Here is a 25,206-nt window from a genome sequence, read left to right on the forward strand (position 1 = left end):
TTCCATTCAACGTGCACATTAAAAGCCGGAAAAAAACATGTAGCCTAATCAAAGCAGAAGATTTGTTCCGCTATGGCAGAATCAAACATTTCTGGATTACTTCCCATCAGTGGTGGACGAAGTACACAAATCAAGTACTTGAGTAAAAGTACAGATACGTATAGTAAAATATTACTCCAGTAAAAGTACTCCTTTTCCAATTTTACTCAAGTAAAAGTACAAAAGTACTAATTTTTTTTATGTACTTAAGTAAAAAAAATACTGAAAGATAGATGTTTGCAATTTTATATAGGCTACTTAATTTAATTTTATATTAGCACATATTTTTTTATAATCCTACTGCTCAAAATACCTGGGATTTTTTCCAAAATAACCACTACATGGAGTCAAGATATATTTTTGTTGTTGATATGGACTAAGCTGATGAGAGTGAAGTTTACACTGTGATGTACCTGAGAGAAAACAGAGATGACCATATGATTTTCACTAGTAAGAAAAAAGTATTTTAAAGTTTGTTGTTTTACAGAACATCACAGTTACATATGACATGATAATAAGGCCTGAAGTTAGGAAGAACATTTTAAAGAAAATATAATTATATTTTCATAATGATTTTTTCCGTCTCAAACCTTGTCTGTGGTGTAAAAACACCCCTGGCCAAACGGGGTGCATCTCTTCCCACTTTGATAATTACTGTAGTTACCATGTTCTGAACATCACATCCTTTCTTTTCTCCCCAGATGTAATCTATATATATATATATATATATATATATATGTATATATATATATATATATATATATATATATATATATATATATATATATATATAGGTGGTTGAATAAAAATATTTGGACATAATTTATAAAAATTACCTCAACTTAGCACCAGCAAGCTTGTTAGCTAGACAGTTAGCATCAGCTAACAATATTTACTTATTTTCAGTACGGTTATGAATAAACATTCATGTCTGTCTACTCGTCTAGTTAATCCAAACAATATAACCTTACTGTTGATAAACAATATAAAAACAGACATCACATAGGACATGGTAGCATTTTAATAAAACTGTTAATATTACGGCAGCGGGGAATTTGAACATGCATGAGTTATTTTATTTAATGTGTTAGTTTAATGGTTAATTAATTTTTTTTTAACCTAAAACACAGAGATGCTGATTGATGTGTCTGCATCTTCTGCACTCGAGCATTTCAGTGGGCTTAAATAGATCACTCTTTACAGCGGATTTAGTTCCCAAACAACTGACAATTTTGACCTAAATATGATTTTCAGTTACAATAATTAATCCTACATTTCGACATTGATAACTTACTTTTAGCAACATCAGACGCACGCGCACTCACAAGATCTCCCTACTTCTGTAGACTCGCACTAAACGGTTCATTTGAATTAGTGAGTGGTCGACTCCAGAACAGCTGCAATCCAGGCGGCAAGGAAGTCGACCGGAAGTTGAAGTCGGCCTGGTGCTGCCATCTTGTAGCAGAACTTCACTTGCGTTAGCATCCCACTGACTCCCATTCATTTTGGCGTCACTTTGACAGTGAATAACTTTACATCTGAGGCGTTTAAAGACTCCATTTGTCCATTATTTATTTCTAAAGATACACGACAATGTATAAAGGGCTCCATTACCTTCTATGTTACATTATGGCCCCGTAGAAACAGTTTTTGTAAAAATAGGCTAACGATTGCGTCATAACTACTCGACTCTCTGTCGCATTACCGTACAGACAGGAGGAGAAGCTCGCAGGCAATTAACTTAATATAGCGTACTGGCGTTACATTTTAAAATACTATACAAAATAATTAATCAGAATACTTACTCCTGCTCACTCACGCCAAAGAACTCCCCGCTCAAGCTCGCCGTCTCTGCAAGATTAACGATGGCAGTTTTCACGCACAGCCACTTTTGACAAAGATTTACATCTGTCAGACAGGTTGCTGACGTCATCAAGCTTAGTTTGAGTCTGCGCATCAGAAACGGAAGTGCTAAAAATTGCTAAAAATGGGCTTCACTTGTCTCAATTGAGTTTCAACGGGGGTCGCTGTGTCCATTTCTTTTACTGTCTATGCTGCAATCGGATAATTCTAATTCGTAAACGAATCGTTTGGTGCGATTTGCGATCCGATTTAAACGTTTATTTTGAAAAGACTCAGTTCGTTCATGATGAATCAGACACCGCTTCTGCGTGTCGGAGCACGTGATATAGGGAGTAACGATATGTTGTATGAAATGAAGTGAAGTTAAAAGTAGGCTACGATCTTATGCTTTGGAATGTAGTGAAGTAAAAGTAAAAGTTACTCAAAATAAAACTACTCTTAAAGTACAGATACTTGAAAAATTTACTTAAGTACATTAACGAAGTAAAGCTACTCCGTTACTGTCCACCACTGCTTCCCATCTCCCATTATAGATTTGTTTTCCCACTGGGTGTGCCTCTACATTTCAAGCATGGTTGAGAAGAGAGTTTTATGTTTTATTTTGTTTACCCATCTCATCTATATTGCTTTCTCTTGCCTTTACGGTCATGTTTTACGTATATAAATAACCACCTTATGCTTATTGTATATTACGCAGTGAAAATAGCATTTATTTGACCGAAACGATGGTAATTAGGGGGGAGGCAGCCGACTCATCTGTAACTGGTGTGAAGTGCATCTATTGATCCATCTGTAAAAATTTACTATGTACCTGTATATCCACCTTTTCCTTCAATGCAGAAGTAAGCCTATGGGTGAGAGTACCATAAATAACGAGGAGAATAACAATGTGCAGTAAACCGTAAAACTGTTTGCACTACAAACCACTTTGTTCATAATTAAGATAATACATTAAAATAATATAATAAGACACCAATTTTCAATAACAAGCAGCAAAACAAACTTTTTTAACCATTTCCAGCTCCCCACGTCACTCCTCCCTCCACTGATCAGAAACACAACTCAGCAGCTAAATTATTTCACTATGCTTGAAAAATCAGTTTTGTTCATAAATTATATTAAACGAAAAATACATGCATATTACTAGAAAATAGTTTTAACATGGTTTATTGGAACACTGCAATTAGCCCAAGTCCATATTAAATGATTAATTGACTCCTCTCAAAAACGTCTCTCTCTACTATGGCAAAGCTGAAGGTAGTCACATCAGAAACTATGCTGTAACTTGTCAGTTTTTCTTCATTCTTAAATGTATGCACGCGATCTGTAGGCTACTTATGTGCAAGCTTGTGTGCTCCGTCCATGTGCAGAAATGTAGCAGCAAATTAGTTTCATGCGGAGAATAACAAATTTACAAAATGCTTTAACCTCGCACACTCGTCCCTAAGTATGTTGTTTATTGTGTGAGTTGGCATAATTTGTGCTTGTGACGTAGCGGTAGTGGAGCATTCTCGGAGCGAATGAAAACCTCAACGGTCAGACTTTCAAAAAATCCGCTCATAGCTCCAGACAACATCACGTCACTCCGCTCACATTCTCTGTCTCGCACACTTCAGTGCACTTTGAATGGAACATATAGCCTACCGTATGTTTGCGTCAAAAGAGCTACATTCATATAATTAATTAATTAATATATTCATTTGAATAATTCCCTTAGCACTATTTTACAACCTCCCAGCTTTTCCGTCCTGTTTCAACTTAAAACGAAACTCTGCTGTGTGCACCTGAGACTGTTACTGAAAACTGTGCTTTATGCTGGACCATATTCATTTATCGCCAGTTGTTCAAATCGCGGTAATCTAATACAGTTTTAATTATAATAACGGTAATACTAACCGTGGGGAATTTTATCATGATTTATCGTCAAACTGGTAAGCATTACATCCCTACTGCAGTATCCAATCGACTGGGAAAGATATGGCCTAAAGGTCCTGGTCAAGCCCATCCAAATCGACCCACACCTCGTTCCCGTGGAAGGCCTCGGCGTAGATCTACCCCCTCGCTTCCAGAGCCACTCACAGGGGAAGTCCTCTGTCTTGAATCAGACCGATGGTCACCATAGGGCACCCTCACCCAAGTATTATTAACCTTCACCCCGGACTCCATTTCCCATAATCCTGTACTGGACTGATTACCTGCACAGGTGTTGCGCATTACTGGCCTATTTAACCAGCATTCTCACTCACACTCACTGCAAAGTCTTGTTTTGCCCCGGCTGACATTTCTGAGTATTTTCCCTGAGTTTATTCCTTTACATGACCCTGGACAGTTTGACTATTCTGATTCTCTGTCTCCTGCCCTTGTGATCTTGCCTACTGGAACTCTGAATGTTTGCTGGTTGCCCTGACTTCTGTCCGGTATAGTTTCTGTTCCCGTCTTGCCTCTGACATTCTGGCCACTGTTGATTAACTATTGACTGTTGTTGACCTTTATTTATTCAATAAAGTGCTGCAAATGGATCCACATGCTTCTGACCAATCATTACACATACATTTACACAAACTGACCATCAACTTTCAGACACCATCTATATTTTTAGCTCAGCTGTCAGGAATGGAACACATCTGTCCCTGCGTTAGCAGCATCACACGCATGCGCCGTGGTCTCTTGTGAAAGCATGGTGGAGACTGACACGGAACAGAAGAAATGGTTGAATGAGGTCATTATTTTTGTTTTCTTTGTGCACAAAGTATTCTCATAGCTCCATAACATTACGGTTGAACCACTGATTTCACTAGAGCCTAACCGATATTGTTTTTTTTGGGGGGGGGGTCAATACCGATATTAGGGAGTAAAAAAACATTTCAGATATCGATTATATCGGCCGATATTCTTTTTGTATATTATACTTGTTTAATGGATCACAAATCTCACAGTTTTTGACCCACGGATCGGATAATTTTTTCGGATCAGCAAGAAAACAAAAATATTTAAATTTAACTTGCTTTTTATTAATTAAAGCAAGTACTTCTTTGATACCACAGCAAATTCTACTTGATTAACTAAGAAAGTTTAAACATGATTAAAGAGACAAGTGAACAGCCAGTAAAAATGAGAACAAATACACAAATTAGAAGCATAGATAAATACAACACAATATGTTACAAATAAAATAAGGTTGGTAGTATTCAAATATAGAAATGTAATAATTAGGGAAAATAACACTGCATAGTGTTTGCTGTATAAATAAAATATAGACTTTTTATTATAGCTTTTTTGTTGTTTGATGGTCATTAATGACAGCAGCAGTATTTATAGACCGCTGTCCCTTTAAGACCTGATGCACTGATCTGATATAATGATTCACATCATATCCCATTTCTTTCGCAGTTGTTTTTATTCACTTGGGATATAACTGACTGCGTTTGAATGATTTAGACAGGGTCAATTTTCACAAAATCAGAACCCCGAAGGCATTTTGTGATTATTTATATTGTACAACATTTCTAATAGTATTAAGGGGTGCTGAATCCAAATCTGCTGTATATGAAGCTCAAAAATGTTCCAGAATGCCTCAAAATTAAGAAATTTTAAATGGCCGCCACCGCCAGGCTGGAATCTATTTTTCAGTGTATGTTTTTGACTAAACAAGGTACAAACATGAAATAAATGTGCTTTTGTAAGTTTTCAGATTTGAGATGTCATGTGAAGAAACTGCTTAGATATTGCAAAAATAGTTGTTTTTAACTATGAACTATTATTAACTTAATAAGTAAGTTATTATTATTAACATTATTATTACTATTTTTGTTGATATTATCAGGCTACATTTACTTACTTTGTATTTTGTTTTGAGGTCAAATGTACAAATAAATAAAGTTACAAAAAGTTACAACCTTTATTTAAATGTTTACAGGTTTTCACACATGGGGAATTTAACATCTTGTCCTGATTTAGATCAAGTGTCAATAATCAGCTTGAAAATCACACAAGTATAGAGAAAAAGGTGGTCATTAGTGATAAAGAAGTTGTCAACCAAATAAGATCCAAAAGCAGGAAGATCCATGGGTCATGGTGATATTTATTGAACAGTATGCCAGTAGAAGTTACAGTGACCGCTTATTCGCAGTCCTCTTCAATGTTCTGGCAAGTGTTGTCAAATTTCCTGCAGTTGCATGCATATATACATTCCATGCGACTCTTTCTGAATAATAGAAGATTAGAATAGATAGATTACAACCAGTACAAGTCCAGGTACATTTGAATACTCTACCAGTCTATCATATTTGTAGATTCTTGTACACAATTATCAACATCAGCAAATTTCCTATACACTTACCTGCAGCTGCAGTGTTGGCTGAGGCATCCCTTGGTACACCCACATGAGTTGAACTCCCTGCAGGCTTTAGGCATAGGTGGCAGAGACATTAGCTGTGGCACTAATTGACCTCCCTTGTGCATCCATCCCATTTCATCCACCGGAGGAAGATCAGGATGTGGCAGGTGAGCTTGGTTCCACTTTACTTCATCTGAGGTTGGAGGCAGAGTCTCTTGCAAAACAACTTCACTCTTGCTTTGGTGCATGTATCAACTTCGGGCACATCATACATCTTACAGATGAAATTTCTCTGTTGAATTCACAATATCTTCTGTGAGAGGACCCTTCCCAAGGCCAGTAAGATCAGTGTGATGTTGCTCGAACACCTGCCAGGCTGTTTTTCTTTCCATGACCGCTGAACTGAGACACACTATCACAGCCAGTGATAGCATGGAAGGCAAGGAGTGTGTCCACTTGATCATCAGAGAGTAACTTGCGAATGTCATGTTCTGGAAAATACTTTGGATCCTTTGATGTCCCAGCTTTCATGTAGAGATGGGTACATCCAATTCTGTCATGATGTGCTAGAAGTAGAAGAAGCACGTCTGTGTCACGCACTGACACCACTATTGTGTCCATAGGAGCCTGGATGCAGTGCAAAATCAGTCATGTATCAGCCTTCTCGTGGTCAGCACTCAGAGAGGAGATTTCAAGTTCTGGATCTGATGACTTGACAGTGGCCGCTTAAGCAAACCCACCTGATACTACAACCACTGGCTCATATTCTGGTGTTCTATCAGATGGTTTGGGAGTAGTTGAGCGAGATCTGCTTTGTTCTCTTCCAGTGCCATGAAGCTCGACCAGTCTGCTGGAAGTGAAACAGAGTCATTCACAATATCTCTGCGTACTGGTCGGTGGCGCTGTTTACGCTTTTTTCTTGTGCCTGTTTTGATGGATTCGTCATGGTACCTGTCGAAAACTACATCAACCCTCTGGTACTTCTCTGCCATATTCAACACTGTGTCAGCAAACTTGTTAGCATAGTTGCCGAATGTTGTGATGTCAGGCGGCTTCCCAAGTGCCATTACAAGTGCTTGGCCATCAATAATAAAGCAGCTGGGTTCCTGAAGGGGCACATCTGCAGGGGTTTGGATATGTTTTGTCAGTATATTTGCTAAAACAGATTTGTTGGTGGAATGTAGACTGCCGTTAGTTGCGGCCAGAGATGGTGGTATGGGCATGAGTTCATGCTGGAGAATATTTTCCAGGTCTACCTTGCGACCTGCTCTGTAAACTGTGATGAGCCTTTGTAGAATCTGCCTGTCCACTTTGCTGCTTGTAGGATTCTGCTGCTGAATTTCATTTCTTGTATGAGATGTAGTTTTTCTTTCTGATCTTCTTGGCAAAAGACACACTGCTTCCAATCGATTGGAGGTATTTTGCTCCGTAGAGTAACATTTTGCAGAGTTGGGGTGGATGAAGATGAACTTGGTTTGGTATCTTTTTTCAATTCTGCCTTCAATTTCCTTTCTATTTCACATTTATTCATGTATTTTGCTCGGCAGTCCTTATGCCATTAGAGTTGCTGAGGCAAGTCTCCTTGAAGTATCTCAGTAAGTCGATTGGTTGCATCTCAGAAATTGTCATGGTGTAATTTCATCCGGAGCTGTCTTACAGTGTCAGCTGAAGGGAGGCCGTCCTTACTAACTGTCATGAGATTTTTCTTATTGTCTTCCTGGCATATGAGGCATAACCGTGGCTGAGATGACATTAAGCTTTCTTGGGTATGGTCTATTTCTTCAGCCATGGTTTTTGTCACTAATTGACTAATTCAAACCTACAAGAAAGAGTCGGTTCCCAACCTGTCATTTTTCCTTTTTTATTCAAAAGCATTCACACATTTGTTAGCTATGGAATGAAATATCTGATAATCCGATTTTCAAATATATGCAATTGGAAGTGTTTGGTTGTTTAAACACCTTTATAAAAATCACGTTAGTTGAGCTGTATGTGCAATGGGCATGTTAGTTTGTGCCCCAGACGCAGTTCAGAGAATCAGATCTGTTGGATTTACAACACGTGAATTCATCCACTTCTCCCGAAATACATAAAAGTAAGTGGCAGGTGAACTGGGAGAAGAATAGATTAAACTTTGAAGTTACTTACACAATGTGTATCTGATATGAATAATTGTATTGTTTTTTTAGTACTTATGTGAATTTACATGTCTGAAACCTAAAATAAACATTATGTGGTTGAAAACACTGAAAAGTTTTGATATATGACAGCTCTGAGCGCGCCTGTCTCTGGCTCAGTGCAAGCCAACGTGCAAAAGCATTTTTGAATTTACTTGATCACGTGATGCACTAACCGTACTAATCACATTGGTGTGATAGTATGCTCCAGGGACCAGCCTAGACTGATCACACCGGTGTGATCATATGTGCGAAAGGGTTAAATGAAATAAATTTAAAGTCTTTCCTCCAATCAGTCAGTGTAAAAGTAAGTGTGTTAAGTTTACTGACTTTGATGTCATCTATAGCTAATCGCGCTAATAGGCTTTTTTTAGTGATCAAAAATGCTAAAATATATAATGCAATTATTTAAAATATAAACTATATACACTGGACATTACTTTACCTGTTAGCTGTCTTATAATTCCGATCAGCCGTTCTGAGTGTGAGAGTGGAGAGAGGCTAAGAAAGACTAAGCTCGGGGGAGGGGTGGGATGATATTGGGGAGGGCAAATGTTGGGGAGTGCATTACAACACATTTGACACATTTTACCTCAAAACAAAATGCAAACTAAGTAAAAGTAGCCTGATAATATTTTTAATAATAACTTACTTATTAATTAGTTAAAAATAATAATAGTTCATAGTTAAAAACAACTATTTTTGCAATATCTTAGCAGTTTCTTCACATGACATCTCAAATCTGAATATGGCATTGAATTGCCCATGTAGGAAAACTTACAAAAGCACATTTATTTCATGTTTGTACCTTGTTTAGTCAAAAAGATACACTGAAAAATTGATTCCAGCCTGGCGGTGGCGGCCATTTTGATTTGCTTAATTTTGAGGCATTTTGGGACATTCAGATTTGGATTCAGCACCCCTTAATACCCCTAGAAGTGTTGTATAATATAAATAATCACAAAATGCCTCCAGCAGTTTAAATAATCATATTTTCAGAAATTCTGCCTAGGCTAATTGTCGAGATGGGAATTATGTCATAATTTTATGTGTATGTGTCTGTTCAGACGATTCAAAAGAGGATTCAGTTCGGTGTTCGCGCGCTTCTGCAATGTTGCATTCTCATATCACTACAAGATTTTTTTTCTCGTTTTGGCACTCAATTTTGATGTAAAGTGATCCGCGTAGTTAGAAACGTGTGATATATGTGAACTTCTAGTTAGAAATGAAGTCAGTAACTTTAACCGCGATAAAGGAAAACAGCTGACCAGGGGCAGACTGGGACCAAAAAGTGGCCCTGGACTTTCTGGCCCACAGCAGCCCACCACATCAAAACGCAAACGCCCCTGTTTTGATGTAATTTATTTATTTGATATTTAAGTATACTGTTTGGGGATTTTAACCAATAGGGCAACTGATCCTCCATTGAAAAAAAAAAAAAAAAAAAGATAACCTGCGTGCTGCAGCTGTTCATTTAGCGACTCCTAGTGAGCGATACATGTTCATCACGAGACAAACATTCTCCTAGAACTCACACTTTGCATTCAGTTAACAGATGCATGAATATGCGGTAATATAAGTTCATGATCCGATTCGTGAACAGATTATTCTCTTGAGTAAATCTTTTAAAATAATCATTTATTTTGTTTAACGAAAACATTGTGGAAACCAGTGGTTCACAAACTGGATAGATCTGAGGTGCAGGGCTCGCAAAATCGCTAGCCCGACGTCCAGGGGCTATCGTGTTTTGCAGTCGGGCTCCAAAATGTATCACTGCTCTTCCCGACGGGCTATCGTGAATAGCGATTTAAAATTCGCGTTGTTCACTCGCTTGGAGGGGTGAAATGTATCGTAGTTGATCGTTTTCACTTGTTTCTAAATCTTGCTGATTCAACTTTTTTAAACAATTTGCGCGCGTTCGAAGCTTGCGCGCACTCGTTCAAAGCACGCGCTGTGAGCAGCATTTCAGACAATGCGCGTACAAAGAATTAATTCATCTTTTGGGTATCGTAACTTCTGAATGAACAAATACACACACAATTATTTCAAAATAATTGTCTCTGCAAGTATTCTCGTAAACACAGTCGGTTATGTTTTAAGTGAACGTATACAGTGGCCTGCTGCTCAGAGAAATTCGCTGTACCAGATGAATCTGTCTCTCTCTAAATTAGACGAAAACGCGCTTGTTGGCTGCGCGATCGACTCACTCATCCATTTGCGTAGAAAAGAGATGTAATATTATGATTTCCGTCAATTAAAAAAAAAAAAAATTATATATATATATATATATATATATATATATATATATATTTGTGTACCGGGTGGGCCGGCCCACATTGGCTAGCGGCCCACCGGGAAAAGTCCCGGTGCTCCAGATGGCCAGTCCGCCCCTGCGAGCTGACTACAGTCATGTGACGGCAATTTACACAGTTTGCTTTAATTCAGTCCCTCCTTCCCGTGTTTTTATTGTAACCTTCTTCTATCGTGCGTCGTCATTTGCGTAAACACTCACGTTAAAGCTCTGCGTGATTTGCTTGTTTTATTTTGGGATTTTTTTTCAGACGGACGAGAGTTTACTGAATGTCTGACTGGTTTCTTTAGATTATACTATGTGGCTTCTTCTAGCTGGGATCGTGTTGCTGGAGTGTGCTGCAGGTAAAGTGTTGTCTATGTAAAAGAGAGAACAGGAAGAAAACAAAAAAGCGTGTGATAATTGATCTCTTGATTTAACGGCTGGGACAGATTTCCTGTGTTGTAAACGTGTTGATGATGCATGCGATAGTATTGGCTCAGTACGTTAGGTTTTGCTTTAGTGCATTTATATTTAGATTAATTAAAGGACAAATTTAATTTGTTTTCTTCCCCAGATGCCACACCAACAATTCCTGATTTTGGAACGCTGTATCATGTTAAAGGTAATGTTTGTTTATATATATATATATATATATATATATATATATATATATATATATATACCCACGCACACAGTACATCTCAGTACAGTATACTTCTTTTTTAAAAAAGTTACTTATCCCTCTTTAATATAGGTCTGCTTTCTTTGCCTTATGCTGAAATAAAGGAGCCATTTGAAGCTTGGTATGACCTCAAGGGGAACAGAAGTCGAATCGATTATTATCATGGTCCGTGATCATGAAATAGTAAAAAGACCGGTTTTAAGCATGTTTGTATGTAGCTGTATGTAGTTTTATGTATGCTGTTTTCCTAATTGCTGTCTATAGGTACAGTGTGCACTTTTTTGATTGGAAATGACTTGGATTATGGTGCCATTTACAAGATCACACCAGTCACCACTGAGACTGAATTGAATACTTTGAAGTGTTTCCAGCTTAATGGTACCAAGGAGGTTCCTATACTTCCACAAACAGCACTGCCTGATCTGCAGGGCTTTGAAGTATGTACTATCTGTATGACTTATTAACTTCTGTGGAGCAAACCAAAGAAACAAGACTTAAGATGTTCATGAAGTTGTTTGATTTGCAGTTTGAAAAGATGGAGTATTACGCAGGCAATCTGTGTGAGGTCTGGAAAAACATCACACAGGTTGGCCATAAGAAGAACACGTATCGTCTGTGGGTCACGCGTCCAGAGGGAAATGATTCCCCAGCCACCCCACACCTCTATGAGGTGATGGGCTTCAACACTCTTTTGGGGTCCCACTACGATAAATACCTTATCGACTACAATGACTTCAGTCCTCGAATTGATTCAGACATTTTCAAACTGCCTAGAGGTAAATACAGTAAATGTATAACATATATTCTATTATTTGACATTTTTCTGACACTTACAAACCATCTAATCAAATGGTCACTTTTGTGCTTAGGAATGACCTGTGGTGACTTTCCTGGTGCTGGACTGGAGCATCATTTATTGGCCAACCCCATCCAAGACTTTGTCCAAACTTTCCCAGTTGGTCATGCCCACCGTATGTTTGGCCACTTTAAGGAGAAATATGAGCATCGTTATGAAAATGAAAAGGAGCATGAGGAGCGTGAACAAAACTTTGTACATAATATTCGGTGAGAAAAAAATAGAAACATTACTAGATATTTGGGGGTATGTATTAAAATAGGAAAAAATACCCTAATTATATTCTTGCACTTTTTTTATTATTATTAAAATTACAGTTTTTGGGGACTGTGTTTTGACTTATTGTGACTGACACTTTTCAGAAGTGTTTTTTATATGTATAAACACAGTAACTAGCCACATGTCCAACATTATTATTATTATTATTATTATTATTTGTATTTTTTACAGCCGCAAATGTATTTGATTTGAAAGAAAACCACCTATAACTCTGAAAAAAAAAAATAGGAAGAAAACTTAACTTGTATATATTAGTATGTATATGTATGTCAACTCCCTAGAAATAAATGGGAGTATGGAGCCATAATAAACTATACAAAATCAAATATTGTGAAGCAGTCTGTTAACTTGTCTGAAGTCATTCTATTCACATACATTCTTCCTCAGGTATGTGCACTCTATGAATAGAGCTGGTCTTTCATTCTCCCTCTCTGTCAATAACCTGGCTGATCGATCACAGGAAGAGGTGGCCATGATGAGAGGATATAAAAGGACTCATGTTCACAGAAACGCTCAGCCTTTTCCTTCTGAAATACGCTCTATAGCCGTCCCTGATTCAATAGACTGGAGGCTGTATGGTCTGTATATCTTGTTTCGAATTTGTTGGATTGCATGTGAAGTCCGAATCGTTCCATGCATGTTTAGCTATTCAGATAACAAACAGACATCTTATGTATTTGCAGGTGCTGTGACACCAGTGAAAGACCAGGGTGTGTGTGGATCCTGCTGGAGCTTTGCCACCACTGGAACACTAGAGGGAGCACTTCTCCTGAAGGTAAATCTAAACCCTGCTAGATTTGAACTAGTTACTTCACTGACATAGATTTGAACTAGTCCTAGTCTTTCTTTCTCTTTTAGACGGGACAGCTGACGCTATTGTCCCAGCAGATGCTGGTAGACTGCACATGGGGATTTGGGAACAATGGTTGTGATGGAGGAGAGGGATGGAGAGCTTTTGAGTGGATCATGAAACATGGTGGCATTTCTACCACCGAGAGCTATGGAGGATATATGGGCATGGTGTGTGTACATACACCACACATTTCCAGCTAACCCAAATGTTTATGATTGATTTAAATGGTTGTTTAAGTCCCAGCTCTGAAAGTTTTTCTGTAATTGACATCTATAATCAGAAACAATATTTTTGGATTGCATGAAAAGGTCTACCTATTATAATTTGCTTTCTAGAAAGTGGAAATTAAGTTTTTGATATACCAGATACTGGTGGTTAAAAAGGGATCACTAATCAGATCACGTTGTGTGTGTTTCAGAATGGTTTGTGTCATTACAATAAGTCCTCCATGGTGGCAAAGTTGAGCGGTTACACTAATGTGACCAGTGGTGATATTGTGGCACTGAAGGCCGCTATCTTTAAATTCGGCCCTGTAGCAGTCGGCGTTGATGCTGCTCATCGTTCCTTCGCCTTCTACAGCAATGGAGTCTACAATGAACCAGCATGCAGTGAGTCTTCACACATTCATAACGTCTCACTAACTTAAATCCTAATGTCACACTTAAACAGTCCTTTCCTCATCATGCCATATACTACATGCTAAGATTTAATGTACAATATTATATAATTTGCTTTGCATAATTTGCATCATTAAATGTACCTTACAAATAAAATGAGTAATATTTTTAATATACATAGTCTTTCCCCCAAAAAGGTGGTTTCCATCTGCAAAACTTTTTGGGAAATAATATTTAACTACAACTATGCATATTTATATACACCGATCAGCCATAACGTTATGACTGCTGATAGGTGAAGTGAATGACATTTGATTAATCTTTTCTTCATGACACCTACTAGTGGGTGGGATATATTAGGCAACAAGTGAACATTTTGTCCTTAACGTTGATGTGTTAGATGCAGGAAAAATGGGCAAGTGGAAGGATTTGAGTTTGACAAGGGCCAAATTGTGATGGCTAAAAGACTGGGTGCAGCTCTTGTGGGGTGTTCCCAGTCTGCAGTGGTCGGTATCTATCAAAAGTGGTCCAAGTAAGGAACAGTGTTGAACCAGCGACAAGTTCATGGGCAGTCAAGGCTTATTGATGCACGTGGGGAGCGAAGGCTGGCCCGTGTGGTCCGATCCAACAGACGAGCTACCGTAGGTCAAACAGTTCAAGAAGTTAATTCTGGTTCTGATGGAAAAGGGTCAGAATACACTTCATCGGCGTTTGTTGCTTATGGGGATGCATAGCTGCAGAGCAGTCAGGGTCCCCATGCTGACTGCTGTTCACCGCTGAAAGCGCCAACAGTGGGCACGTGAGCATCAGAACTGGACCACGGAGCAATGGAAGAAGGTGGTCTGGTCTGATAAATCATGTTTTCTTTTATATCATGTGGATGGCTGGGTGCATGTGTGTCACTTAACTGGGGAACACATGGCACAAGAATGCACTATGGGAAGTTGGCGGAAGCAGTGTCATGCTTTGGGCAATGTTCTGCTGGGAAATCTTAAGTCCTGCCATCCATGTGGATGATACTTTGACACGCCCGACCTTCCTAAGCATTGTTTCAGAACATGTTCACCCTTTCATGGAAACCGTATTCCCTGGTGGCTGTGGCCTCTTTCAAAAGGATAATACGCCCTGCCACAAAGCAAAAATGGTTCAGGAATGGTTTGAGGAGCACTACGAGTTTGAGGTGTTGACTTGGCCTCTAAATTCCCCAGATCTCAATCCAGTTGAGTGTCTGTGGGATTTTTCTGAACAAACACGTCAGATACATGAAGGCTTCACCTCGCAACTTCTAGGACTTACAGGATCTGCCTCTAACTTATTGGTGCCAGATACCACAGCACATCTTCAGGGGTCCAGCCAGTGGAGTCCATGCATCGACGGGTCAAGGCTGTTTTGGCTGCAAATGTTATATATATATCTATCTGATAACATTTTGCATGTTTTTATTTGTAAAACATTTTGGAAAATATGATATTTATATAGTGGATTGATATTATTTCATATTTCAAGTACATACTCATGCATTTTATTTTGAGTACAGCAATGTCTTACAGATTGCTTTATATTAAGTATGCAGTACTCCTTTCTATCGAAACCAATACGCAAGTCATACGTTTTATGTTTCTGCTTCCACAGAAAACGGGACTGATGACTTGGATCATGCTATGCTAGCAGTTGGTTATGGGATAATGGATAATGAACCCTATTGGCTAGTGAAAAACTCCTGGTCCACTTACTGGGGCAATGATGGTTATATTCTGATGTCCATGAAAGACAACAACTGTGGCGTGGCCACTGATGCTACTTATGTGACATTAGCCTAATATACTTTCATTCTTCAAAAAAAATCACACAATGCAATAGAAGAATAGTTTTCAACAATTTTATTGGAGATGCTGGCCAACTGATCAATGTTTTTATTGTGCATCAGTTGGAATGTTAATAAACGGAAAGTCTTAATAATAAAATGCTTGTTCATTGTAAAATCACATCAAGACTTGCATTCCATCACGAAGCAAAAGTAACACACACACACTCATACTTGTTCACAGGCAATGCTCAGTAACTAGCAGGCCTATATGACTGTTTCATTATACCTCAACTGTTTAATTCCTATATTGTCATCGTTTTAAGTTCAAGGACTGTGGTAAACGTCCAGCTTTCTTAATGGTGTTTCCATTGATGGTTCCCTCTTCTGGAAAAAAAAATCTTTATATTTCATCAGGTTACAAGACATCAGTCACTGACACTATCACATAGGCTACAATTAGTTGACTTTATTATTAGTCCAAATTCAACTTAAAATAAAAAGTATGCTACAACCAACTATACGTATTATGCCCAAAAATGTAATTATCTTTTTATTTTTTTTAAAAGATATATGAAAACATTTTAACATAGTTGCTACTGATGCCCCTTGCTATACTGTGAGGCCATGTATCTCAGAGAGCCGAGACAAAAACATTAAAACCAGTTATGAACAAGGCGTTTGTTGCATCCAGTGGGGACATAATTACGGGTTATAATGACAATACCAGCGGTTCTCAATTCCAGTCGTCATGCCCCCCAGCTCTGCATATTTTGCATATTTAAATTCACGTCTCGCACACTTCAATGCATTTTTTAATGGAAAATATACTTTTGCTTCGAATTGGAATCATGGTGGAATATCCTAGGATGTTCACTTCGCAGGTCACTTATGTTTGAATAAAACAAGTCTGAAGCAATAAGAGAAACATACAAAATGTGCAGAGCAGGGGGGTGTGAGGACTGCAATTGAGAACTGCTGACTTATATAATGTCTTTTTACGCATTTCGTTGCGTTGTGCCGTGTAAACAAAACCGTGTCTGCATTTGTGATTGGAGAAATGACAAACAACAAGCTCTGCTCTACACTGCTCAAAACTCGCGCTTGAATCGTCTGTATCAAATCCTTTAAATATGAAAACATACTTCCACACTGAGAGTCAGAACAGCCGGAATCATAGTCTTCTCTCCCAGGATCAGGAAACATTCCTCCATAAAATGTACTGCACAAATCTGAATATTTGGTTTGAACTGTTCTGGAACAGTGTTTTAAATACAACTTAACCACTGATTTCTAGTTGTGTCCTCTCTTGGAAGTCCAAACTAAGTTTTATTTTAAAAATGAAACACACAGCTTCTCCACAACATGGCGGTGGCGGCAACAGAGAGAATAAAAGTTACGTCTTCTTTCTTTGCGTAGAATGAGCCATTCTTTATACTTTTATAAAGAATATCTCTTTGGATTTGATACTTTAGTCTTTGCAACTTTACAGATCTTCTTTATGCACCAAGAGCTTGCAACACTCCAAAGAGAAATTAAAAATTGAAATTGCATCATGACACATTTAAAAAAAAAAAAAATCCATTTGTTTCTTAGTCAAGCACCCAGTTGAGATCGATGTGTGTATTTTTGTCTTCGCTTAATCCCAAGGTGTAAAAAAATAATATCATTAAATGTTTGAAATGGCTGATTAACAAAATGAAATGTAGAGCACCTGTATCCTAATGTTTTATTGTATTTGTTTATGACTTGCCAATGACTCCCAAGGTTCGATACAGCATTTATTCAGCAGCTTTTTTTCTTTTCTTTTTTTTTTAGCAGAATTTCTCTATTTACTGTAGATACAGTGAGACATGGAAGGTTTCAGGTGCCCCATGAACAGAAATGTCTTAGCAGAATTTCTCTATTTACTGTAGATACAGTGAGACATGGAAGGTTTCAGGTGCCCCATGAACAGAAATGTCTTAGCAGAATTTCTCTATTTACTGTAGATACAGTGAGACATGGAAGGTTTCAGGTGCCCCATGAACAGAAATGTCTTAGCAGAATTTCTCTATTTACTGTAGATACAGTGAGACATGGAAGGTTTCAGGTGCCCCATGAACAGAAATGTCTTATGTTAACATGATCATTCTGTGATTTTATCCAATTTAATTTAGTCTCTTTTGATGTGACTTTAGAATCAGTATTTATTTACATTTACATTTACATTTAATCATTTAGCAGACGCTTTTATCCAAAGCGACTTACAAATGAGAACAGTAGAAGCAGTCAGGTCAACAAGAGAACAACAACAGTATACAAGTGCCATGACAAGTCTCAGTCTAGTATAGAACGCATAGTATTTTTTTTTTTTTTTTTTTTATAATTAAAAGACAAGAAAAGGAAAAGTGCTAGTGTTAGTTGGTTAAGTGCAGGCGAAAGCAGGCGAATATTTCTATTTAATTGTTAGAAATAAAAAGTTATCTTTTCAATGTATTATTTCTGTCAACTAGAGCATCATCACCTCAGGTTACCTTTTGCATATTGCAGGAGAGTCATGTGTAACCTGCCATTTAGCAGAAACTTTTTCCTTTGAATTTTCTCTTAGGCTACTCTTTAACTACAAACCAGGCCTACAACTGACCAATGAACTGAAGCTTAATCTAGAGCTGTTCATTGACTTCAGTTCAGCATTCAACACAATCATCCCTCAACAGCTTATTTACAAACTGATCCAACTGGGGCTCAACACTTCGCTGTGCAACTGGCTGTTGGACTTTCTGACTGGAAGACCTCAGGCAGTATGGGTCAGCAGCAACGCATCCAGCACCATCACACTGAACACTGGGGCCCCCCAAGGATGTGTGCTGAGCCCCCTCCTCTTCACTCTGCTGACCCATGACTGCACACCATCACACAACTCTCACCTTTTATTAAGTTTGCAGATGACACGAATGTGGTGGGTCTCATTAGCAACAAAGATTAGACAAACTACAGGAGCGAGGTGAGCCGCCTGGCCGGGTGGTGCAGTGACAACAATCTCTCTCTGAATGTGGAGAAGACGAAGGAGATTGTTGTTTACTTCAGGAGAGCGCACACTCAGCACGTTCCTCTGACCATCAACGGTGCGACTGTGGAGAGAGTGAGCAGCACCAAGTTCCTGGGTGTGCACATCACACAGGACTAGTGTTGTCACGGTACCAAAATTTAAGTATTCGGTACCGATACCAGTGAAAATCCACGGTTCTCGGTACCATTTATTTAACTTTATTTTTAATTTGATCTAGATTTTTAGGCTTTAATGTTAATGTTATCTGTGTGCACCGGGGGTCTGAGAGTAAGGCAATTTAGATTTTCTGTATGTGTGTACTGTACATGTGGAAGATTTGACAATAAAGCAGACTTGACTTGACTTGACTTTAGTCTTGATGACAAGTTGTAGGTCAATCGAGAAGTCGAATACACAGAGAAGTCTAATTGACAAAAGAGTAAAATAACATTTTAGCTACATAAGGACAGCAGTTGTTTGATTTGTCAAGAAGTTAAACAATTAAATGTCAAAATATACCATAATGTTAACCAAGGACTTTACTATACTCAATAAAAAAATACATACATACATACATAGTCAGTTTTCAATTCCACAGTTCCAGAGTTGAAAATGCTCTTCACGGTTTTAGTTTATCAAATAGTTATATTTCTATTTGGAACTAATTTTAAATACTTATTTTTATTATTTATTTATTATTATTTGTTTTAATTATTTTTTACAGTTATTTTTGCTTAGATAAGTAATAGGTGAAATGTTAATTTGATATTTTTATTTATTGATTTAATATTTTTGATTTTAACTTTTTATGATTACTTTTTTTTTATTGCAGAATAGAACATGGTAAACGTGAGACACAACTTAACTATATACAAAACCATGGTTTGCATATGTAAAAAATGAAATAAATAACAAAGATAAATAAATAAATAATAGATAGATAGATAAAAATAAATAAATCTGGGGGGGGGGGGGGGGGTATCTGATTTCTCAACACAACACATTCTAAACCTTAATGAATTACTAGTAATAAACACAACACAATATCCCATAATGCCTAGCGCTTATTACATGGAGCGCATAGTGTTAGCGTCATTTCCGTCAGTTTTGAAAATGGAGGTGAATGGACTGAAGATGAATTTTTGGGAGAACGGACCGAAACCCGGTCAGTTTTATTCATTCCCGGGTAGCAGCAGTGCGGCTCCAGGATGTGGACCCATCAAACACACACTGTAAGTTCATCAAGACTTGTGAGTTTTGTGATTAGCAGTCAGTAAGTTTGTAGTTTCGATTTGCCTTTCTCTGCTGCATCATCATGGAGGAAAGTTGCTGTTTAAAATTCCCACGGGAAATTTTCTCCGATATACATATTAAAATATATTCGATTACTTTTCATATACTCTGTATATAATTGATCTCTTTCTTTTCCCGTTCTGTGAGTAATGAAAAAGAAAGCGTTCAATGGCCGGTGATAAGTTAGCTTGATAGCAATAATGCTAATTATTGCAAATATCAAAATATGGCAAATATCAAAACCAGTGCGTTTTAATAAGACTTATGTACAATATATATGAGGAAGTTTATATGAAGTACAATATATATGTCTTGACATAATTGTGGACATAAATGAGACTAATAAAGACAATTAAAATTCATAAATTTAATTTAAAAATCATACGTGGGATTAATAAATAGAAATGCAAGAACACATCAGATATTACAATATTCAAATGTGAACTTGTATTGCTTTCAGTTTCAAGCACTAATATGAAGGTACATTTTGTAAAAAAAATACTGATGGAGATGTCCATGCATATACTATGCCGTTTAAAACGTTGGGGTCGATCATAGACATTTTTGTATTATTATTATTATTATTATTATTTATTTATATATATATATATTCACTGGAAAAATGGTTTGCTTAAATATTTCACAATATTGCAATTTTACAGCATTTTTGATTAAATAAATGCTGCCTTGGTGAGCATAAGAGACATACAGACCCCAAACTTTTGAATGGTCGTGTATGCATATTTACATTTAAATTAGTCTTTTTTTTTTGTGTGTGTGTAATGCTTAATGTTTCTCAGCAACCCCATGGTAACGGGCACATCAGTGCTGGGTGTGAAGTTCACTGGAGGTGTGATCATTGCTGCTGACATGCTTGGCTCTTATGGCTCTCTGGCACGCTTCCGCAACATCTCCCGACTCATGAAGGTCAACAACAACACCATCCTGGGAGCCTCAGGAGACTATGCTGACTACCAGTACCTTAAACAGATCATTGAGCAGATGGTGTAAGTACACACACATTTGTTTATGATATGGTTGTAAGACTCTCTTTTGGTGCTTTTCCACTGCACTGTACAGTTTGGGATGGTTCACTTTTGGGGGGTTTCCACTGGGTACAGTACTTTTTTTAGTACCACCTCGGTTGAGGTTCCAAGTAAACCGTACCATTACCAAAATGTGATGGGTAAACTCTGCTGATCACTGATTGGCCAGAGAGAATCGTCACTACCTGCGAGAGCTTGATGAGGCGACACGGAATGAAAAAGTTTTTTATGAGTCGTGGCAGTAGAGGCGGCCCAACAATAACAACATGTGAATAATCCCCCCCACTCTAAACGATACTGAACCGCAGTGGAAACACAAACCGAGCCGTTCTGAGCCGAGTCGTACCAAGCAGTGGAAAAGCGCCAACAGTCAGCTTTGAGGCCTCAAATCAGTATATGCTAATAGGTAGAACTTGATCTATGTTTGCTTAGGATTGATGAAGAGCTACTTGGAGATGGACACAGCTACACCCCCAAAGCCATCCACTCTTGGCTCACGCGGGTCATGTACAACCGCCGCAGCAAGATGAACCCCTTGTGGAACACAGTGGTCATTGGTGGATTTTACAATGGAGAGAGGTATCCAGACAAGTACTTTTGATCCTACAAAGTAGTTTATTTGTGTTAGAATGAAAGTCAGCATTAAACAAAATTCACATTCCATTTTTTTTCTGTAATCAGATTTATTTAGGAGTGAAACATAGATAGGGAGAGAGGGACTTGGTTTTATCTTTTGGGTATCACTCTCAAATAACTGACTAAGTTGACTAAGCTTGTTAAGAGGTCAATTTACAATACACAAATTATTACATTTTGGTGAAACATTATAAAGCGCATTATTTTTCTTTGCAATTTCAGTTTCAATGCATCTTTATAGCATATTATGATGTTAATGTTCATAATAATATCCTAATATCGTCATGCCTTATAGTCACATTTAGCAGATTAGAGCTGAGCAGATAGAGAGAGGGAGCAGTGTGATACTACATTAATGTGACATATGTATGCAGGTAAAGTAGGATGTAATTATAATGTATTGTTGGACTATAATATAGGTTATATTTTCAAAAATATAACAATCAAGCAGTTGAGATTTTCTATATTGTACATAGCAGTTATTATAAGTGCAATGTATGTTTCTAGGTAATACATATTTATAGTGGATGTATAATTCATTACTAATTGTTTATTTGTTGAATCATTTGAGTTATTAATTTGGTTAAGATGACAATTATAAAACCTGCGAAAACCTGTTTTGTTCAGTTTACAACAATTATTATTCGGTGATGTGTCTCAATGACACAGTTGTATAGTAAATATGGTCCATTTTGTGACCTAATGAGGACTTTAAGTTTTCTGCTGTTATTTAACTTTCATTGAACACGGTTGTTTTTTTTCGCTCTCTTAAGCTTTCTTGGATATGTGGACAAGTTGGGAGTTGCATATGAAGCCCCAACAGTAGCAACAGGATTTGGTGCTTATTTGGCTCAGGTAAGGTTTTCTTTTTAGTTCATCAGATTATCTTAATTTTTAAGAACCTTATCATATGAAATCATCATATATGTTTGTGTTTTTGCAGCCTTTGATGAGGGAGGTCCTGGACAACAAGGTAGAAATCACAAAGGATGAGGCACGAGCTCTGATAGAGAGATGTCTGAAAGTTCTGTACTACCGTGATGCCCGCTCCTACAACAGGGTGAGACATGATCTTTCATCTCTATGTCCTTCAGATCCTTATTTCAGGTGCAACATTTCATTATATATATGTAAAAAAAAAAAAAACAGAAAATAATAGATTTTCTTGTGGCTTTCTGTAGCATGAAATTGCTATTGTAACAGCTGAAGGCGTTGAGATTTTAGGACCACTGTCATCTGAAACAAACTGGGACATTGCCCATCTGGTCAGGTAGGCTGAAAATCATGATTCATCTAAATAATTCCTCACCATTTATGGTTTAATAGACATTTTCAGAGATTAGTGTAATATAGGTTTCTGCATCATTACTCCAGTCTTCAGTTTCACACGATCCTAAAGAAATCATTCTAATATTCTGATTTGGTGCTCTAGAAACATTTGGTGCTCAGTGCACAATTCAGTTAAAACTGATTGCTGATTCATTGTATTGACCTAATAAATGCTCTTTGTTTTTATTGCAGTGGTTTTGAATGAGTCTTGTTCTGCTGCCCGTTTTGCCACATCATCTTTGGACATGCTCTTAGCACCACCAGATCACTATTGTATTGTCAAGACTACAGTTAGAATTGTTTCTTGCTATTTTGTTAGTACATAAATAAACTTCAACAAATTGTTTGCCACGTGCTCATTAATGTTCTTCTATAATTGGTCAGTCCAATGCATAACAATCTTCTGTGGTATAGGGTATCACATAATCATAATTTGCTTTATCCACCAGGTGTGTGCAAACACACAAGGAATTTTTTTTTTTTTTTGTAAGGTTCTCCTGGTACATACATACATACATGCATACATACTAGAGGTTGACCGATATTGGATTTTGCCGATACTGATAGCTAGGTTGGACCACACTGGCTGATACCGATTAATTAACCGATAGTTTTTAAAATGGATACTGAAGAAAAAAAAACTAAAATAGTGCTTTATTTACAAAAAAGTAGTAGTAGTAATAATAATAATAAATGTTGAAATTACCACTATGAAAACCTATGAAATCTGTTTAATTTGTTCTTAAATTCCATTTTATTTATTTCCAAATTCTGTTTAATTTTTCTGGATTCTGTTTGAGCCTTCACCATGAGTGTTATTGGTTTGTATTTTAATTTGTCTAATTAAACTTTCCTGATATGTCTATACTTGACACTAGATGAAATGATATCTTTTTACAGTGATTGTAAGCGGAAGGAACTAGCTCCTGAAAATAAAGATGATCTTGCTGCCCTGCAATTGTGGGAAAAAAGTGCAAAACTTATGGGCTATCATGAAGACAAATGAAAACACTCAAACAAGTTATATTCATAATACCTCATGCCTATATAGGAATGATTTGTATGCAGCTATCAACGCTCAGATCATCTTTTCCATCTTTGTTTATTTTTTCTATTGTAAATAATTATTTAATTTATGATTATTGATGATTAGTGGTTTAATAAGAAGAAGAAACCAAAATCTGGATGGTGTCTTTGTCTGGACCGGTACTGTAATCCCTGTTTTGTCCATATGAAAGATAGTTGGTTTCATCTGACATTTTGTCTGATTCGTTGAGTCATCATGACCGAATTAGGGTGACCACGGGACAGTCCCGGGAATGGCAGGAGTCCCACATCAATTGTAAATCAATATTTAAATTGTTTAAATATTACTTTTTTATTATTAAATTGTGATCACGGTACATACAAATTCAGTCCTATTAAAATATTTTATGACATGACACCCATATCTGGTAGGCACCCTGCTTAAAAAGACGGGGTTTATAATGTGCTAGATTACAGGCTTCTTTTAGCTTTGCCCTGCAGTTAGTTCATCATCCGCTTTCCAAATAATCTAAATCAATATTTAAATAGTATATTAAATTAGTCAATTTATCTCTCACACACGTGCTCCGCAATGTCCCGCAAATCACATCTACGACCTGCAAAAGAGCAATAATGAGGTGGTCGTCAGACTTACTGAATGAATATTTTAATACTGGTAATTTCTTTTGATGACTAATAAACGTTTGATGAAATCATATTATTGTAAAATTAATTTTTGCAAAATAAAATTCAAACAAATGAATGAATAAAAAAACTTAAGTAGCTGCTACACAGTGAGAGAATGTGGTAGTGATCTCCGTAAGCGAGTTCTTCTGAGTCGAGTAACGTTATTTCAGAAGAATCCGTTCATGAATCCGAACGAATTGGTCCGAGCACTGATTAATTTACTGAACCAGTGTTATTTAAATGTAATATTAATGATATTATAATATTAAATGTATTAAAAATTACCAACATTAAGAGTTATTAATAAAAGTTTAATAAAATTTGAACGTCAAGTAAAATACGGGTATTCATTGTTCATG

The 25,206-nt window shown here is 37.2% G+C and overlaps 2 protein-coding genes across 2 annotated transcripts; both read left to right on the top strand.

The window, feature by feature from the left end:
• Positions 1 to 10,895: 10,895 nt before the first annotated feature.
• On the top strand, positions 10,896 to 15,959 carry LOC132104252 (digestive cysteine proteinase 1-like). The gene is made up of 11 exons (XM_059509572.1): positions 10,896 to 11,070; positions 11,283 to 11,330; positions 11,463 to 11,555; positions 11,655 to 11,827; positions 11,917 to 12,166; positions 12,260 to 12,455; positions 12,913 to 13,103; positions 13,209 to 13,300; positions 13,384 to 13,545; positions 13,797 to 13,986; positions 15,628 to 15,959. The coding sequence occupies exons 1-11, from the start codon at positions 11,025 to 11,027 to the stop codon at positions 15,813 to 15,815; spliced, it is 1,629 nt and encodes a 542-aa protein (XP_059365555.1). The 5' UTR covers positions 10,896 to 11,024; the 3' UTR covers positions 15,816 to 15,959.
• Positions 15,960 to 19,911: 3,952 nt separating this feature from the next.
• Positions 19,912 to 23,480, top strand: LOC132104700 (proteasome subunit beta type-4-like). The gene is made up of 7 exons (XM_059510261.1): positions 19,912 to 20,062; positions 20,924 to 21,130; positions 21,602 to 21,748; positions 22,579 to 22,660; positions 22,749 to 22,865; positions 22,987 to 23,075; positions 23,327 to 23,480. Exons 1-7 carry the CDS (start codon positions 19,944 to 19,946, stop codon positions 23,337 to 23,339), a joined length of 774 nt encoding a protein of 257 aa, XP_059366244.1. The 5' UTR covers positions 19,912 to 19,943; the 3' UTR covers positions 23,340 to 23,480.
• Positions 23,481 to 25,206: the final 1,726 nt, after the last annotated feature.

The sequence above is a fragment of the Carassius carassius genome, chromosome 25 (assembly GCF_963082965.1).
Source record: "Carassius carassius chromosome 25, fCarCar2.1, whole genome shotgun sequence".
Taxonomy (NCBI): domain Eukaryota; kingdom Metazoa; phylum Chordata; class Actinopteri; order Cypriniformes; family Cyprinidae; genus Carassius; species Carassius carassius.

Bases quoted from the DNA above. Each gene is read 5' to 3' on its own strand.
- LOC132104252 (XM_059509572.1), top strand. From the start codon at position 11,025: ATGTGGCTTCTTCTAGCTGGGATCGTGTTGCTGGAGTGTGCTGCAG. The intron at 11,556-11,654 runs GTCCGTGATCAT...TGCTGTCTATAG, and splicing joins TCGAATCGATTATTATCATG to GTACAGTGTGCACTTTTTTG. The intron at 11,828-11,916 runs GTATGTACTATC...TTTGATTTGCAG, and splicing joins CTGATCTGCAGGGCTTTGAA to TTTGAAAAGATGGAGTATTA.
- LOC132104700 (XM_059510261.1), top strand. From the start codon at position 19,944: ATGGAGGTGAATGGACTGAAGATGAATTTTTGGGAGAACGGACCGAAA. The intron at 20,063-20,923 runs GTAAGTTCATCA...AATGTTTCTCAG, and splicing joins GGACCCATCAAACACACACT to CAACCCCATGGTAACGGGCA. The intron at 21,749-22,578 runs GTATCCAGACAA...CGCTCTCTTAAG, and splicing joins GGATTTTACAATGGAGAGAG to CTTTCTTGGATATGTGGACA.